Raw genomic sequence first — 18,562 nt, forward strand, 5'->3', positions numbered from 1 at the left:
ACGCATCTTGAATCATACTTTCGAGGTCTATAGTCCACCTACCGCTTGTGTGTACTACGCGTATGTATGTAGCGCATTTAAAACGGTGTCCGATGATGCAGCCTTAGTAATATTTGGCATGTACCCGCTAGACTTGTATTAACAATGGAAGTTTACCTATATGCTTGTTATTATAGGCGCGTATTTTTTTAGGATCTTTACAAATGGAAAGCTTTGTTATTTGGATTCAAGATAATTTCATTACAAGAATGCTGTATTCAGAAATTCATATTATAATTCGGATTACTTGCCAGAAATGCTTAAAGAACTCTAGGGTCACGGAAATCTTGGATTGACATCCCTAATACATTCATACCTACAGCTTATGATATCTTTGTGTGTAGTGGATAAGGCGTTTGTCACAGTAAACACTTGTGCAACATAATTAAATCAGCAACGGTAACAAAGTGAGAAGCTCTGCAACATAATTTAGTTTCAGCTGGCAGGCATTTGGCGGCTGTTAACCACATTGCTCCTGTGGGCATCATCAAGAGTCACTCAGTCCCAGTTACGGTTGCAGCTTCTTTCCCTCTTTTCGCTCTATTTAACTGACATTTTTATTTGACTTGCCCCAATATGCTGGTTCCACCTGCTTCCATACACATATACACACGCACACATGCTTTTGTGCATGTACTCGTTCAAGACTTGTCCGCCGCAATTGTGGCCTAGCAGCCATAAATAGTGCAAATCTCATTTGCTCAGCAACATCAGCAGCGATCAGCAGCAGTCAGCAGCTGGCGACATTTTCTTTCACTTTGTTACTGGCACTTTTGTACGCCAGTTTTCTTTCCCCCCTTTCCTTTTTGGAAAATCGGTTTGCATTTTGCTAAAAGCAATTCCAACTTCCTTTCTACTCAAGACCGAAGTCTATCCAATTGCTTGACCGCGCCTTGCTTTCTCATGCCATAATATTATTGTTATAGTTAGTACTTGTTGCCACTGTATAGACGAGGGCAAATCGATAAGTACGGAGGCAAAGGCACATAAAGGTTGGGAAAAAACATCTATTTATGGAATTTTTTTATCAGGCATATAGAATAGTATTTTCCTGTTAGTTGTTGCAACATTGGGCTTACTCAAACCCCTAGCATCAATGTCCTCTTTTTGGGAAATGTTGCTGAAAATTTTGCTTAGATTGCATAGCAAATATTGCAGATTAGTACGCGCTGATATTGAGTATATTATCTCCGACGATCTTTAGTTTAATCGATATGGTGCACCATGGCCCATGGGAGATCAGCATATCTACTTTTTGCACACTAAATTCAGCAATGTTGCTATTACGCGCTTTGATGATGCCAATTGACTTTTTTTATATCTTTTCTATAAAAAAGTTCGTGCGGTTTTACAACAGATGGCGTAACTTGATTATTATTCCATCGATCCACATTTCCAAACATTCATTGGAGAGCTACTGTCGTAAGGCACAAACGTCAGTATAAGTTTTTTATTTGAAGCGTAAACAACAATATTTTTACCACACTTGAAAATGTCGAATTTCGTGCCAAATAATGTGTTTTTGCGGGGAATTCTTCTTCATTATTTTAATATGAAGAAAAAAGCAGCCGAAAGTCATCGTATCTTGGTGGAAGTTTATGGTGAGCATGCTCTAGCTGAGCGAACGTGCCAGAAGTGGTTTTCACGCTTTAAAAGTGGTGATTTTGGCCGCGCCGCCAAAGTTCATGGATACCGAATTGGAGGAATTGCTCGATCAAGATCCGACTCAAACGCAAGAAGAGGTTGCAAAAACTTTGGGAGTTGATCAATCAACCATTTCCAAACGTTTAAAAGCCATGGGAATGATCCGAAATTCAAATTTCGAAAAAAAAACCGCACGAACTTATTCATAGACCATTACATTTGCCTTTTCACGGGGATTTATTGAGATAGATCTTATGTGGGTAGTCTAGAGGGGCTCTAGACCTTTAAAGTGAATATCGTCCAATCCATTTGTAAGAAAAGCTCAGAAACCATCAATAAAGGATTGAAAAATGAAGCTGAGAATGACATTCAGTTTGTCATTTCAGTTTTAATAAGATATTTGAGTTGAAGCCTCCCTGAAGAGTGGTACTAAGCTGCGTTTCTTGAATTCCGTCAAGGACAAAGTTTTTCACAAACATCTGCGATCCCCACTTTACTGGATGTTATTTTTCAAATGGAGAGGCCTAGAATTTCATTCTGATTTTCCAAACTGCATATGGTTTTTTGCAGAGTCCGTAATCATTATGAGTCTTATCAAACAAATTAATATTTAATCACAGTTTTGAGATTTTAAAATTCCCGATCAGTAATAATAAAAAGTTTTTTTATATTTATTGATTTTCATTATACAGAAAAAATCATTTATCGTTATATTTATTATATAATATTAATTTGAACGAAAAAAAGAAAATAAAAATAATTTTTGGAGCGCCTTGTTTTCTTTCAGAAATAAAAATGAATATTTGAGTTCTAGTTTTTTTTTTTGTTTTTTTGACAGATCGCAATGCTCATGACTCAAACAACATAACTCACTGTATGATTGTATTCTGTGAACAATTAATTACAAATCGAAATGTTATTCTTTATAAAAATTTTTACAGATATCGTTCAACAATTTCCGAATCGTAAAAGAATCTCAAAGAGTACCAAAAATTGTGGGCGTACTCGTATGTACATTAGAAACTGTTCTACGAAAATTGAAAGATTTTTATTTTTTTGATGGAAAACTAAAAAAATTATGATTATTTGCGGTGCCCCGTTTTATACGAGAAGTTTTTTTTCGCAGAATAGGTTTGATGACCTCCTAATGTCTGCTAACTTTTTCTGTTATTCTATGTTTTTTTTTTTTTCAGAGTGGACTTCGAACCTTAGAAGGGCATCGTAGTACTTCCGACTCCAAATCCAACTCTCTAAAACTCATACAATCACTTTCACCATCTATTGGGCTGTAACTCTAGGCGTTTTTACACTTACCCATTCCAGGTCCGTAAGCTATGAGCATAAATAAGTAGCACTTCTGAGCTCGCATTGACCAGTGGTTTGTAAATGCACATTTTTCCGTAGGGCTATGGTCAATGTTTAGCCATACTTTCACCACTTCGGATACGAAATGGCCTTACGTCAGGGGCAAAATTTGTAGTAAGTTGTCACGTAATAACAAATAAATAAAAAATCAAAAATAAAAGTGTAATAAACACAAAAAAAGGATTTCAAGTATGTTACCAACTTCTAGAAAAATCTCGATGATATCCATTTGTTGAAAATGCAACTCTATTCACATATTCATGCAACTCTGCTTTTGGTTTTTGTTGAAACAACACTAATTTTCTATTACTGTACTTCACTTGTATTTTGACTTTCATTGAATAAACACCATATATATATTATATTCAAAAGTAACGATCAAGAAGAATAAGTTTACTACCAACACCATTTCACGCATCCTTCATCCTATATATGTGCACATGTATTATACTTATACATTCTCTTAGCATGTACATATTTCTCTAACTGTGGTAGTCGCACCTATCGAACTGGCCTCGCCTTGCAACGTCTTTGTGGATCACTCACCTCCTTGTCTAATTTATACCGCCATTCTGTATTTTTTTTCTTCTTTTTTATGTTTTGTAAATTTCCCACATCCGCAACCTGCCACAGGTACGTATTACAACCAAATCTCCTTTCGTAGTGCATTTTCTCAATTCAGTCACTTATTTCTTGGCCATTTCACAGTTTTTTGTTGCTATTTCGTCTCCTACAAAGCAATCACCTTAAATCGCCTCACATTAAGTGGTAAACAAAGTATTTTTGCGATTATTGGTGGCAAATGCAATTTTGTTGTTACGCAAATGGAAACGTCATAAATATTTCACTGCCGTACACTGCAATTGTTTGTTGGTTTTTTTTTTTTTTTGTATATCATTTACCTTCTTCTACTGTTTTGAGTTTTGCTTTTTTCTTGCTTACAATTTTTATATTGCTTTATCCTTTTTCATTGTGCAATTTCACAGCCAATCTAAGTTTGTAATTTGATGTCGTTTAGAGTTGGAAATGCTTATCCCATTTGATGGGTTTGTGACCACGATTTGCTATTTTCAATCCACGAATTTATTGGTTCGTTCCGTTTTTACGTAAAAGTTTCGTGCTTTTTAACTCGGCTGTCATAGCCTGGTGGGTTTGTGCGTAACTAATATTCGTTTGATTACTGTGGGCATGGAACATCAAGTGAGAAAGATGTTTTTTTCTAGTAGCACTCTTTCTTTGACTTGCAATGACGAGTTCCCGATGAGCACCTGAATTATTTAGGTTGAAGATGCAGTTCAGGCAACAGCTAGTTGCGTGAGTATTTGTGTATGTGTATGTTAGCTATATTACAAATATGTGAAGTCAAAAGGGAAAAGTTCTATGTTCTATGGAGTTATAAAAATTATTTCAACTTTTGGTACTTATTTGTCAATTGTGCAATTTAGAACAAGTTCTTTGACAAGAACAGAAAAACAAACTGTGAGTAGCGATGCAGGAGTAAAGTCAGATTAATAGGGTAAGAAAAAGTTTGAATAATAGAAAGTTTTTTTCGGTACGTCAGACTATTAGGTTTTTTTATTACAATTTCAGAAGGATTGCAGGAGAAGTAAAATGATATGCACATTAAACGCAAAAAGGAAGAATTGATAGGTGCAAAATATTCTTGACTCAAATTTTTTATTTCATTATTTTATTTTTTTATATTCTTATATTTATTACTCTTCTTATTGGTTTTTGTATTGCCCAATAAAGATATTTCCAAGAATAATTAGTTTTCGTTTCGTCTAAATTTCACTTAATTTTTTATTTTTGATTGATGCGTGAATACTATAAAAAAGTGTCCAGAACCAGTGACCATTTTTTTTTTCGAATAGGGGTCGCTCCTCGGGAAGCAATAGTAAACCTTCAAGTGTACTACTGCTTTGAAAAAGCTTCTCATAAAACACTATCTACCTGTCGGAGGCCGTCCAAACACTAGGCCTCTGTATTTGTCGAAAAACATCAAGACGCGCACTACAAATAGGAGGAGGAGCGCCAAATACCCAGTCAAAGGATGTACGCGCCACTCATACATACTTAGTCCTGTCATAAGTTGTGTTACAAAAAATTCAAGTTTAAAAATTTTATTTTTATTCGAAATGGTGACCATCTGCTTTTACCCAAGCCTTCAAACGATAAGGCTATTCACCTTTGTAGCACACCCGGCTTCCATGGAGATTGTCATCGCTGCTCAAACCAAAGTTTTTTGAGACTCTCCAAATTCCTGTGAGGTCTTCGACGGGACATGTTCTCCAATTCTGACCACAAACTGTAGTTCAATGGATTCAGATCTGGACTTCCACAGGGCCAATTTACTGCAGCTATGAACCCAGGAATATTGGTTTTTAATCATTTTTTCTTATAGCCTATCGAAGAGAGTACTGTTCAACTGCTTTTTCAGCAATTCGTAAATCTCATTTGCACTTTTACTACACTTATGTAATGCAATCACTGCAATTGTCACATAATTTATGACAAGACTAAGTATATTATATAATTCGAGGGTTGAGTTTTATATTTCTCGTCTTGGGCACTTCTAGTGTTGTCAAGTGTCATCTGGCATTCCCAATGAAGAATTTGACACATTTTACCACAAACGCAATCAGAATGTGTTGGTGTGTGAGCCTTATTAGTATTCTTTACAGTGGCTTTGAAAATTCATATTGGAAAAAAAATTGAAAGCAACCGTAAATATTTGCGATTATTTTTCACAAATTTAGCAGTGGTCAAAATAAAATTGTTATACAATGAGGAAACGCCTACCTTTGGCACCATAAAAAACTTATACAATGAATTTTCGTAGTTGGTGTCCGCTCACCAGCAAATTCAGGGAATGTCATCCAAAATCAGTTGTTGTGGCAGAAAAAACGAAAATATGTTCAATATAAATAGCAGTTCTCCTAATATTTATTTAAAAAAGAAACATTGAGTATTTAATTAAGTATCTAATTTTACGAATTATGTTCTGGCAAGTGCTTCGCCTGCCAACTTGCACCTTTTTTCAGTCAGCAAAAGTCACAAAGCGAGAATTATTCTTTGAAGTGGAACCCGGCACTGGGTGGTCATTATTAGCCAATTTTCTCAAAATTGCAGTAGATCGGCTTCTACGTTCACAGGTTTGAAACTATACATTTCAGCTATAGTTTCTAACAACCGGAAAAAAATCTAAAGAAAGAAAATAACTCTTATTAGGTAACGTAAAAACCAAAAAAAAAAGTTGTAAACATATTATTTAATATATTTAACGACCCTTCTTAGAAAAGAAAAAAACTTATTACTTATTAAAAATAATATTATATATTAGTATCTCACTTTAATAACTTAATTCCCTTGTACTTAGTACAGATATAAGGAAAACCAGTTAATGAAAAAGTTCCACCATACTAGTAAAAAAACTACCATTTTCACAAAAAAAACAAAAACTTGCCCTCAAATTTATGAAAAACAGAATTATATGTTTTCTCACAGAGGTAACAGAGGTATGAGAAACCGGATTTTCGAATTCTATCTAAAATAGGAAGCAAAAAGTACCTCGTTCTATTGAATATACCCTGGCTAAAGAAATCCGGCTTCTTTCGGCATTCAAAGCCGCAGATATGTCTTCGGGTGAAAGTTAGATATTCAAAGCCTTATATATTATATGTATATACGCCCTTCCACTCTAACTCAGCCCAATCTAACTTTTCGCCCTTTTGTTTGCATGCTTTACAGCATTTCTTACATCCACTATCGAACATTTTCTAATTTGGTCTCGAAAAAGAGTGACCTCACTAATGTTTTACTTCGTTTCAAATTTGACAAGCGATTTCTTGTTTCTCTTCAGCTTACCCATAGTGAAACAAAATCGTTAAAAAGGTGTATACTATTAGAAATACTCACCATAAGGCGATCATAAATACAAGTCTCTATTTCTTCTTCTGGATTACGCAAATTGATAAAAAACAAAGCAGCGTTTGAAAAACTGCCAGCATAACAGCAACAGCTTTAAAAAAACATGCTAGACTGTGCTGTAGTAGTTACTAGACGAAAGCAGTAATTTTAGTGAATATTATTTTGGCTTTGCTATGTTGCGCACGTATCAAAGCCCGAAGCATAGCACAAATAAGTTTTTCGTTCAGCTTTAATGTGCTATTTCGAACAGCTTAACCCCTAGCCGTGGCATTTAGCTCGACGAAACTCGGGCTCAAGTGTTACGCGTCAACGCGTGGTAAACAGATCAGAATAATATAAACTACTTTGTAGCAGCGATTATGAGACTCGTGACTAACTTTGGTGGCGTACAACATTCAATCACAACCCAGGCTCGTTTACGTTTGGCCCGAAGATCTATTCACGAGCGTGGCGTGTCATATTCATGTTTGGGCCAAAATTTCCATTACTAGCCAGACTCGTCAAAGCACGGCAAGGGGTTAATAACAGCACAATTTAAAACAGTATTATTATACTATGGTATTAGCTTCGGAAGAACGACAGCACAGCATAACAAAACTCAAAAAGATTTACTACCAACTCGACCTAAGCATGTGATCAACTTAAAATACAAAATCAAGATGAAAAATCAAGACAAAAGCAGGTACGATAGCAGCTCTGGCAGCCCTTACAACAGCAAATACGAAAGCAGTACATCAGCAATTACGACAGCACAACTCTCCCTTTTTCCTGCTATAACAATCTTACCAGCGAAGCAACAGCCCAACCTCCAGATTCTTCACTTTGTTATGCTTTCGAGATGACAATTTCTTTTGACAGAAGTTATTGAATTTTATATCAGATAGAGCAGATCGAATGATTTCTAACGATCGAATTTGCCAACGAATTTATATTGACACAAAGGCGGTGCCTTTAGCAGCATTCTGCAAAAACTTATAGGAAAATTCGTATGCCAATACAAAAATAACGCTTGTGAAAGTGTTCCCAATCTCATGGTATACATAGAACATAATTGGATCTGTTTGGCACTTTCGTTCTTTTTCAAAATACTCTGTTCAGAATTGACCTGCCTACATATATTTTATGATACAAGGGTTATATTATATTATTCGTTTTTTTTTCTGAAAATATAGACTTGCTCAATAAGCGTGAGTCGACGTTGAAACGATTGAATGACATTGTTCATGTAACCGTTGGTATACCGCAGACTAGAAGACTCCAACACAATTATCCTGCAGAAATTATTAGTGAATCCTTCGCAGTGCTTGATGTTCTCAGAAGAAGTATTCGTCTTTGGAACTCCTACACATTACAAATCGTCCAAGTGACTCATTATCACCTATTTTCATAAGGAGATTTATAACTTCTCTCCACTCAGTTTTTCATTCTCCGGTCGACCAGTAGACCTAAAAAGACCCCTCCATATACGATAATATGCTTCAGCTGCTGTGAGTAGTTACTCAAGCCTTTGAGTATTAGTGGTGCCAAACTAATCACCCTATCGGGAGATTAATAATTTTTGCAACTGGCGTTGTACGTCATGCAACCAGACAAGGAATGAAACTCTTAAAAGTTAAGATAAATATTTCCATCACTCGAAATTTTTTATTTTTTTGTTTAGTAATAAAGTAGTAAAGGCGGCCGCCGTAGCCGAATGAGTTGATGCGTGACTACCATTCGGAATTCATAGAGAACGTAGGTTCAAATCTCAGTGAAAGACCAAAAATAAAGAAGTTTTTTTCGCTTTGATTTACAAGTTTGCGACTTAAGTCTTTCGTTTTTAAGTATATAATGCTAAAGTAATAATAAAGCTAATTTACACAAAACTACGGAATTTATTTAACAATAAATCTTCTTCTTATCATTACTTGCAATAACTTATAATTTCTGTTATCTCTAATTCTTGTTGCAGAATAAAATCAGCTAATAACGGCAATGGTAAGTCTAAACATGCGACTTATTTGTATATGAATTATGGATTACAAATGTATGGATTATGAAAAAAATTAAATCAAAAAGTGCAATTATTATAAATTATGACAGGGTGTAAAAATATACCATTTACTTGTATATTAAAGCGCTTTTCGCAGCACGACGATTCTTATGCTGGCCGCTTGCCACCCAACGTTTTTAAACTGGTGCGTAATTTGTGTCCCATAAAGAATAAGTAATGAGTGAGTCGCAGCAATAACACGAAGTTGCCGCATTAAAAACTACTATTTGCGTATAACACGTAAAAATCTGTGACTAACCGTTAAAATTCCAACGCCGGTTAAGTGAAAAATGTGCGATAAAAATAGATTTTTCAACAGTAATTTGTAATTCTCTTACGAATTTCCTTAGTAATTTTAAGACTTACAGTGACTCACAAATCTAATCGAAGTCACAAACTACACATGCTTAAGAGGGGGCTTTTAAATTTTACGCCCAGTAATGAAGATTCAGTAAAACAATAATGAAGTGGATACTTCGAAACTAGCTGTTTAGCCGTTTAATGGCTTGAATAGCTTCTTCAGGCATTGAAAAACGTGGACCTCGCATTTCATCTTTATTAAAAAAATTGGTGTTATTCAATTCGATCTTTGGAGTAATCAAAAACTTTCTTGTATGAGCCAATAAGTTAGAGCTCATATTGAACAACTTTTGTTGGATTAAGCTCGTCTTCGAACACCCATACTGTCGTTTGCTATTTTGCTTTCAGCTCATATGCCTGATTTCCAGATTCGTCACTTGAAACGATGCCATAAACGTGCTTTGAGCCACCGCAACAGAATTTCTTCGACATTTCTTTACATCAACCGACACGAGTATTTTTTTTTTTGGCGATCTCGGGCAATTGTATGGCAACCAACGAGATTAAATATTCTTGAGGACTAAATTTTCATGGAATATTGAAAGTATATGTCTATGTATCTTTGTCGCGATATGTCACATGACAATCTTGCGTTATCAATTCACGCACAGTATGGATTATTTCTGGCACAACATCCGTTTTGGAACGGTCTTCACGAAATTTATTACGCAAGGATCGACACTCTCGTCCTACCAGCGTTCTAGAGTGGCTAGGCACTCGTTTCGATGCTAAAAGTCAAACTAAGTTGATCAATGCATTACTGTCTCGTAATCCATGTCGAAAATCGTAATAAATCATGGCACGAAAATTTTAAAAGACAACCAACGCATAAATATAATTAAAAAACAAAACGCTGATATTTTGTTGAACTTTTTCTTTCAGAATTAAATAATTAACAATCCTCCAATATTTAAATTTAACCCTCCGTTGGATAACTTTTTAAAACTATCGGTTGGACACCCGGGTTCGGCTTTTTTCATCCTGTTCGAGGATCCTTTTTAAAGGGTTATATCTATAAATTGATGAAATAAAATATTAAAAAGCTACCTAGAAGCTCAAGTCGTTAGCTATAATAGAAATAATTTAAATTCAAAAAACTTCTGGAATTGCTAATAAAACAGAAAACAAGTACATTTCACCACCTTCAAAGTAGGCCCTATCGAATTAATATACTTATGCCAATGAATATTCCTATTAATAATTTCCGCTTACCCCCATTGCTGATCGCACTTGTTGTTGCTGTTGAAATAGCTGAGTATTTCTACTGAAATAATCCTAATTAGCGACCAGCACCGTTTTAATACCATTGTTCTCGTGTGATGATGTCTTTTTTTTACTTACGTACTTACGCTCAAGCGTTGAATGCTTCTTCTGAATTTCTCGAGTGCAGTATTTAGGAAGCCATGTGCTTTGTTGTTCTTCTGTAAGCTATTCATACAGAACTATGTATTTAAATATTTTACCTTCTTCAAATTTGTTTTGAATGCTGATGATTTGAAAATCGGCTGTACTGTTAAAAATTGCTTTGACTCCGACAAGTCCCAATCAGATCACAATAGTGCGCCATCGTGGTATAGTAAAACTTATTTACGACTAAATATAATGTAATAAAACAGTTTTTAATTCACATTTCCTGATCCACCTTCCTAATTGCTATCACTTATTTCATTGATAGTTCTCGATTTACTACTCTTAACAAGATTTCCGATCTAGGTATAGTTTTCCACTCAACCCGTTTGTTTCATCACCATTTAGCTTGCAACTTGGCAAAGCTATACTCAATGCTGGCTATCGTTCACCTATTGTCCTTTCACAGCAACGAGCACAAGTTGCTCGTTAATGAACTAAAAATCACGAAAAAATCTAGAGTCAAAATTATGAAATACAGTAGGTTCTGTTTTTATACGGTAGATACGTTCCGCAAGAAACAGCATAAAAAAAGCTACTAGTTCTATAGTAAAACTATAGATACGTTTCAAAAGTGCTAAAACCGCATAAATCTGAAATAATGTAATAAAATCGCATAAAAAAGGGCACTAGTCCCATATTATAACTATAGATACGTTCCATAGACCGCATGAATCTGAAAGAATTAAATAAAATCGCATAAACAAAATATTGTATTTTTGAAAATTATATCTTTATTTAAGAAACGTCAGAATCGAGAAATAAATTTAAGTCAGAAATAAAATCAGACAATACCCACATGTTGCGCGTTCGTTTAGGATTTAGCATAAAATCACTTTCGTCACTTGAGGAAATGTACACGTCTGATCTAGATAGTTATGTAGGCGGTTCCATACTTGTAGGGTTAGCATTTCTGATGTAATCTGTAATGAGTTTTTGCTTAGCTGGCTTAGAACCTTGTTTATATGTACAATTCCCGATAGGTCGACATGAATTTTGTAATTAAAAAAAAACCGCACTATTTCAAAATCGCATAAAAAAAAGCCGCATAAAAACAGAACCTACTGTATAAGTTTTGCAGATTGAGGTGAAAAGAAGAGTATGACTTTGTCGTTGCTTAATTTTTGATGAGGAGTGTGAAAGTACCAAAAAGAAGAGGATGTTAGATAATGAAGATTCACAAACGAAAATGTAAAGTTGGATTATGTTGATGTAAATAAGGAAGGCACTTATCAGAAAAGCCAGCTCAACACTTCAACACTTTGCAAATCTACTGAGAGCCAAGATTCTCTTGTACGTGATATATGTAGAACTAGCTTTCTCTAGCCTTTATCTTCAGCATTTTACGAGTAAGTTGCGCGATTGGCACACCATTCTTTCTCAATCGCATTATTTTTCATATCCTTAAAAGAAATCGTGTTTTTCTAGAAAGAACTCTTTATTCTACACATTTATTCCTATTACTCCTATATTTAGAGCTTTGATAGCATTCCGCCTTCTCTCAAGTCCCTTAGTGAACATTTTTTCGTCTCAGCTCCATTTTAAATTATTTTTAAATAAATTGGTTTCATAGTAGTAGCTGTAGTATGTAAGAAGCTTTGGGAGCAATTCCGAAATTAAACCATCAAATGATAGAAAAGGTTTTTTGTAATAGTGCCCGCTTCTCGGCAGTCAATTTTAAACCCTCGAATGTATTTCTGCTATGAAAAAGCTCCTCATAAAAAACCATCTGCCGTTCTGAGGCGGTATAAAATTGTAAGTCCCTCCATTCTATCAGCGTAGAGACGCACATCGCAAATTGGAGAAGGAGCTCAGTGAAGCAGGAATGATTTTTTTATTATAATCTGATAGGTAATTTCATGCCATTTATAAGTATATTTTGAATATGATATCCGGCATAAGTCCACCGCGGCTACAAGTTACAGGGTCCATTCAATCCGTTCAATTTTTTTCTACTTTTCCAAACAAATGAATAATAAACCTAAATGAGCCCAATCAGCAAAAGCTCGACGCAAAAGATAGTAATTTCGCTTTTATTCGTTTACGAGTTGTATTTTATTGGCCCATAAGCTACGATCCTTAGGTAAATTTGTCTACGTAGTCAAAAGAGAACAAGTTGAGAACGACAACGAACGAACATTTCGACGTCTTCTTCAACACTTCGCTCTATGAACTTCTCGAACAAATTAAATTTTTTCAAAGTAAATTTCCACAATTTGAAAGAATTGTTCCGGCGTTAAACGATTCATGATGACTTCTCAAACTTTGCCGAACAGAAATGTTAACTTGTTCTCAGCTGTCAAGCCGTAATCTGACATCAAATTGCCTTCCAAATTAAACTGTGGGTATCAGGTCGTCTTTAGGTGCCAAAAACAATAAATACTGCTAGATAGCAATTTAAAGATTTCTCTGTGTCCCGAAGTTCCGTCTTCGTGCCAGAAACCATATTTATGGCGTCTTCACATTGAGTTTATTGCTTCCTGTTGTATCTTAAGATCCAAGGGGAGCAAATCAAGCATAGCATTTAGGGCATCACCAGAGGTTGTACTCATGGCACCCGTAATGCATAAACATACACTTCTTTGCAGCCTGTATAGTTCTCGGATTATGGACTTAACCATGCTCCGTCGCCACCAGACCACAGAGGCGTAAGTGATGATTGGTCTGGTAAGTGCTGTGTATATCCATAGGACCACAGCAGGGCATTGCTGAAAAATCCTTAATGCGCGATTCACCTTCAGTGAAACGGGTGTCTCCCAAGTCAGCTTCTTATCCAAGATTACTCCCTAGATATTTAACTTCATCGGAAAGACCAAGTGTCACACCTTTCAGTATTGGAAGACTGAGTCCATCCAATTTCCGTTTTCTCGTAATTAAGACTAGATAGTTTTGTTCGGATTAACGCAAAGACCTTGTCTTATGCACCCACCAGTCATCGATTTTGTCTAGAATCCTCTGCACTTTCGTGCAAAGCCTCCTTAGGGATTTATCCGATGTTAGCGCACAGACATTGTCCGCATATGCTTGGACATGAAAACCGAGTTCATGCATCTCCGCTAGTAGAAAGTGTACGACCAAGCACCACAGCAGCGGAGAAAGAACCCCCCCTTGGGGACATCCTTGCTTGGCCCTGACGGGGATTAGTTCATCACTGTTCTCACCAGAGGTTAACAGCCTCTCAGAGAGCATGGAATATATCCATTTTACAATGGTTTGATCAACTCCGTGTCGTTCGACAGAAGAACATATTGAGCCGAAAGTGGCATTATCAAAAGCCCCCTCAATGTGCATATACCATACTACACGTTTAGATTTGTGAACCACTGTATGAAAGGTAAAGCAAATAACAACTGGAATAGTAACTGTTGTGCAACATTAGCCTGTGGCCTGTATACGCGTCAATATCAGCGCTACCTGAACATTAACTTAGTAATCTGCCGCAGGCCCTTGTCTCCGCCTGCCTATCATTCAGTTTATCTGCGAGCCGCTTACAGAGCCGGTTGCGTCAAGCTCAAAACTAAGTTTAAGTGTCAATATTGTCGCTTCAAAACAACATAAAAAATTGCCAAATCTAAGTGCAACGACGCCTTGCCAAGTAATAACTTAAGGCGAACGTGCAAGCCGACAACAAATTGCCGCCGTGTAGTTCAGGGTGTGTAAGCGCGTTCACTTTACAATTAATTGATGCACTACGACGATAAAATTTTTTCCAACGCGAATTTGGCAATTTCAATTTCAAATTCAATTTGCATTTTAAAACGTAATATCGTTAATACGCCGGTGAAACGCAAAGCTGCGTGTAGGTGGGTTTGCATGCAACAAAGTTAGGTGAGCACAATAGAAGACAAAAATAAAATAAAAGGGGATAAATGAAAAAAAAAACCAAATTTAACAAATTGTGTTCAGGAAACCGCAAAATACTAAAACTTTTGCGAAAATACCACCGATAAGTTTTGCAAATGTGTGTGTGTCTATCTATATGTACATCACACGTGCATGCACTTAATGGCAATTGCAATTGTTCTTGTTGTTGTTGCTAGCAGCTTTAAAAAGCGTTGGCTGTCTACATCAGTTGCATAGTAACAGTGTTGCACGCATACATAAACACACACACAGATGCATATGTACACATCTACGAAAAAAGTATTTTTCAACCAATTTTAGACTCGTTGGCATCTTTTAATGCTGCGTGGCAAATAAAAGCAACAACAAAAATTGCAACTAGTAAAACTCGATAATTTAATGCCACCGCGACGCAACCGAATGCTGCTGTTGCATGACGTTGTGTACGCTTGTTGCATGCAACCATGCATAGCAAAGCATTCCCTCTACTCATAACTTAAATGAGCCAAAAACGCAGCAATAAAACAAAAATAGCAACAACAACAACAAGAACAATATACGCATACAATTACAACTTGCCACAATTCGCATCAAATGTGACATCAACGGCACAGAGGTGGAATAGCAACAATTTTTATTGTGCATCAACAACTGTGATGGACTATGTGGCAGAAGATATTCTTATATGAATTTACATGTAGGTATATACGTATAGGTATAAATGTGTATGCATTTGCAGTTCGGTATGACGGTGTGCGCGGCTGAAGCCTTGGCAATTTGCTGCTGCTTAAATGAGCAGTTCTGCGCCTAATTAAATGAAAGTACGTCGAGACATACGGAAAATATATGTACACGTGCGCCCTCGGTAGTCTAGCGTAAGTGTACTAGCCTGCCATTCCAGAGGTTGTGGGTTCGAGTCCCACAAAAAGCACTTTTCCCAACTTTCCTACTGTACTAGGTTCTATTAAAAAAAAAAATCATTCCTTAACCCGAACAACCTTATCCTTCCAATCCTTACTCCCGCACAAAAGTCAGCGCATTACTTCCATTGTGGCTGTTACAACAAGCAAAAAACAAAGAAAACAGACACAGCTACACATTGCATCAGTGGCGCCAGCAATCGCGTGAATAGCGCAGACACACTAAATTTAGCAAAGTCCCCAGACATCTGTGCGATCCTTCTGCCAGAAAAATGTGACATACAGATGGCGCTCCAAGCAGTAAGAAGGGGTTGCTCCTAAACAAGGACAGGTGGGGATTCCAACTACTTAGGACTGGTAGCGGTCAGCCAATCACCTACCCTGTCAGAAAGCAAATAGATTAACGAAACCGACGCAAGACCGAGCCTTGTCGAGGCCCTATGCTCCCGAGTGGAATGAACAAGGAATAAAAATGTACATACATTCTGACAAAAAACTATCGGAAATTGTGCATTTAAAAAGCGTTACACATTTGTCCTTTTTTTTTTTGTTTTTTGCTGGAATGTTGGTACAACGGGCTCCTATTGTGTCGCAGAGTTTGTGCGTGATCAGTCAATTAGTAGGTGTACTCTGCGATTTTCACTATGGATAAAATATCAAACAAAGAATTTGTCTTAAATTTTGTGTTTTGAGCGGGATTTCGTTGCAGAAAGCCTATGGCGTGTGTACTTTATCAAAAAAACACGGGTCTACGAGTGGACTTTTGCAAAGGGCCGAGAACTCGTGGAAGATTCGCCACGATCTGGTCGCCCATCAAAGTCTTCATCGGATAAAAACGCCTGCAAAGTCGAGGAAATGATGTTGGAAAACCATCATTTAAGTTTGAGGGAGGTAGCTCGTGACCTAAGCGTGTCTCACGAATCGATTCGCAACATTTTACACCATCAGTTGGGCATAAGACGCGTGGCTGCTCGACTCCTTCCAAGAGAGTTGAATTTCTTTCAAAAAATTCATCGAAAGAAAGTGGTTGAAGACATGCTTGAGCAAGTGAAATCGGACCCAACCTTTATCCAGCGCATCATAACAGGTGATGAGACGTTGGTATATGAGTTTGACATGCAAACTAGTCAACAGGCGGCTGAATGGCGCTATCCACACGAGCCGAGACCCAAAAAACCACGTCAAAGTCGGTCAACAGTGAAAGTTATGCTTATCGTTTTCTTTGATTATGATGGCGTTGTGCACTCGCAATTCATTCCAAATGAGTCTACGGTAAATAAAGAAGATTATTGGGAAGTTATGAGGCGTTTGGGAGAGAATGTACGCAAGAAACGGCCCAATTTGTGGAAAGAAAGATCTTGGATCTTGCACTATGATAAGGCACCGTCTTACAAAGCTCATATTGTGAATACTTTTTTGAGCAAAAGTTCTACAAATGTCATCGAAAAAGCACCATATTCACCGGATTTAGCCCCCCGTGCCTTTTCCTTTTCCCAAAACTTAAATTGCCATTCCGCGGACGCCGCCTTGAGTCAATAGAGGCCATTAAGGAGAATTCTCTGAAGAATTTTTTTAAATTTTATACAATGATCGAAACTTTTCTTTATGAGATTTTTATTGTAGTATCTACTATATTTTTATAAAAAATAGTCCACAGCGGCCGCCGTAGCCGAATGGGTTGGTGCACAACTTCTTCTTCTTAATTGGCGCGATAACCGCTTACGCGATTTTGGCCGAGTTTAACAAAGCGCGCCAGTCGTTTCTTTCTCGTGCTAACCGGCGCCAATTGGACACACCAAGTGAAGCCAAGTCCTTCTCCACCTGATCTTTCCAACGCAGAGGAGGCCTTCCTCTTCCTCTACTACCACCAGCTGGTACCGCATCGAATACTTTCAAAGCCGGAGCGTTTGTATCCATTCGGACGACATGACCCAGCCAACGTAGCCGCTGGATCTTTATTCGCTGCGCTATGTCTATGTCGTCGTAAAGCTCATACAGCTCATCGTTCCATCGTCTGCGATATTCGCCGTTGCCAACGTGCAAAGGTCCAAAAATCTTACGCAGAATCTTTCTCTCGAACACTCCAAGCGTCGCTTCATCGGATGTTGTCATCGTCCAAGCTTCTGCGCCATACGTCAGGACGGGCATGATGAGAGTCTTGTAGAGTGTTAGTTTTGTTCGTCGAGAGAGGACTTTACTGCTCAGTTGCCTACTTAGTCCGAAGTAGCACTTGTTGGCAAGAGAGATTCTACGTTGGATTTCAAGGCTGACATTGTTATCGGTGTTAATGCTGGTTCCTAAATAGACGAAGTCCTTTACAACCTCAAAATTATAACTGTCAACAGTGACGTGGGTGCCGATACGCGAGTGCGCCGACTGTTTGTTTGAAGACAGGAGGTACTTCGTTTTGTCCTCGTTCACCACCAGACCCATTCGCTTTGCCTCTTTATCCAGTTTGGAGAAGGCAGAACTAACAGCGCGGTTGTTAAGGCCAATGATGTCAATATCATCGGCATACGCCAACAATTGTACGCTCTTATAAAAAATTGTGCCTGAGCGATTAAGTTCTGCGGCTCGTACGATGCTCTCCAACATCAGGTTAAAGAAGTCACACGACAGCGAGTCACCCTGTCTGAAACCTCGTTTGGTATCAAACGGCTCGGAGAGGTCCTTCCCAATTCTGACGGCGCTGCTGGTGTTGAGCAACGTCATCTTACATAGCCGTATTAGTTTTGCGGGGATACCAAATTCAGACATCGCGGCATACAGGTAACTCCTTTCCGTACTGTCGAATGCAGCTTTGAAGTCGACGAAAAGGTGGTGTGTGTCGATTCTCCTTTCATGGGTCTTTTCCAAGATTTGGCGTATTGAGAATATTTGGTCGATGGTAGACTTTCCAGGTCTGAAGCCACACTGATAAGGTCCAATCAGTTGGTTGACGGTGGGCTTCAGCCTTTCACACAATACGCTCGCTAGAACCTTATAGGCGATATTTAGAAGACTAATCCCGCGGTAATTGGCA

At 37.5% G+C, this 18,562-nt stretch overlaps 1 protein-coding gene across 1 annotated transcript in view; it reads left to right on the forward strand.

Moving 5' to 3' along the window:
- LOC129241596 (uncharacterized) overlaps nt 1-18,562 on the forward strand; it is a 122,625-nt gene that overhangs the window by 79,323 nt on the left and 24,740 nt on the right. The window contains exon 3 of the mRNA XM_054878020.1: nt 8,930-8,955. Coding sequence (XP_054733995.1) covers nt 8,930-8,955 — 26 coding nt within the window. The remainder of the gene's footprint in view (nt 1-8,929; nt 8,956-18,562) is intronic.

The sequence above is a fragment of the Anastrepha obliqua genome, chromosome 3 (genome assembly GCF_027943255.1).
Source record: "Anastrepha obliqua isolate idAnaObli1 chromosome 3, idAnaObli1_1.0, whole genome shotgun sequence".
Taxonomy (NCBI): Eukaryota; Metazoa; Arthropoda; class Insecta; order Diptera; family Tephritidae; genus Anastrepha; species Anastrepha obliqua.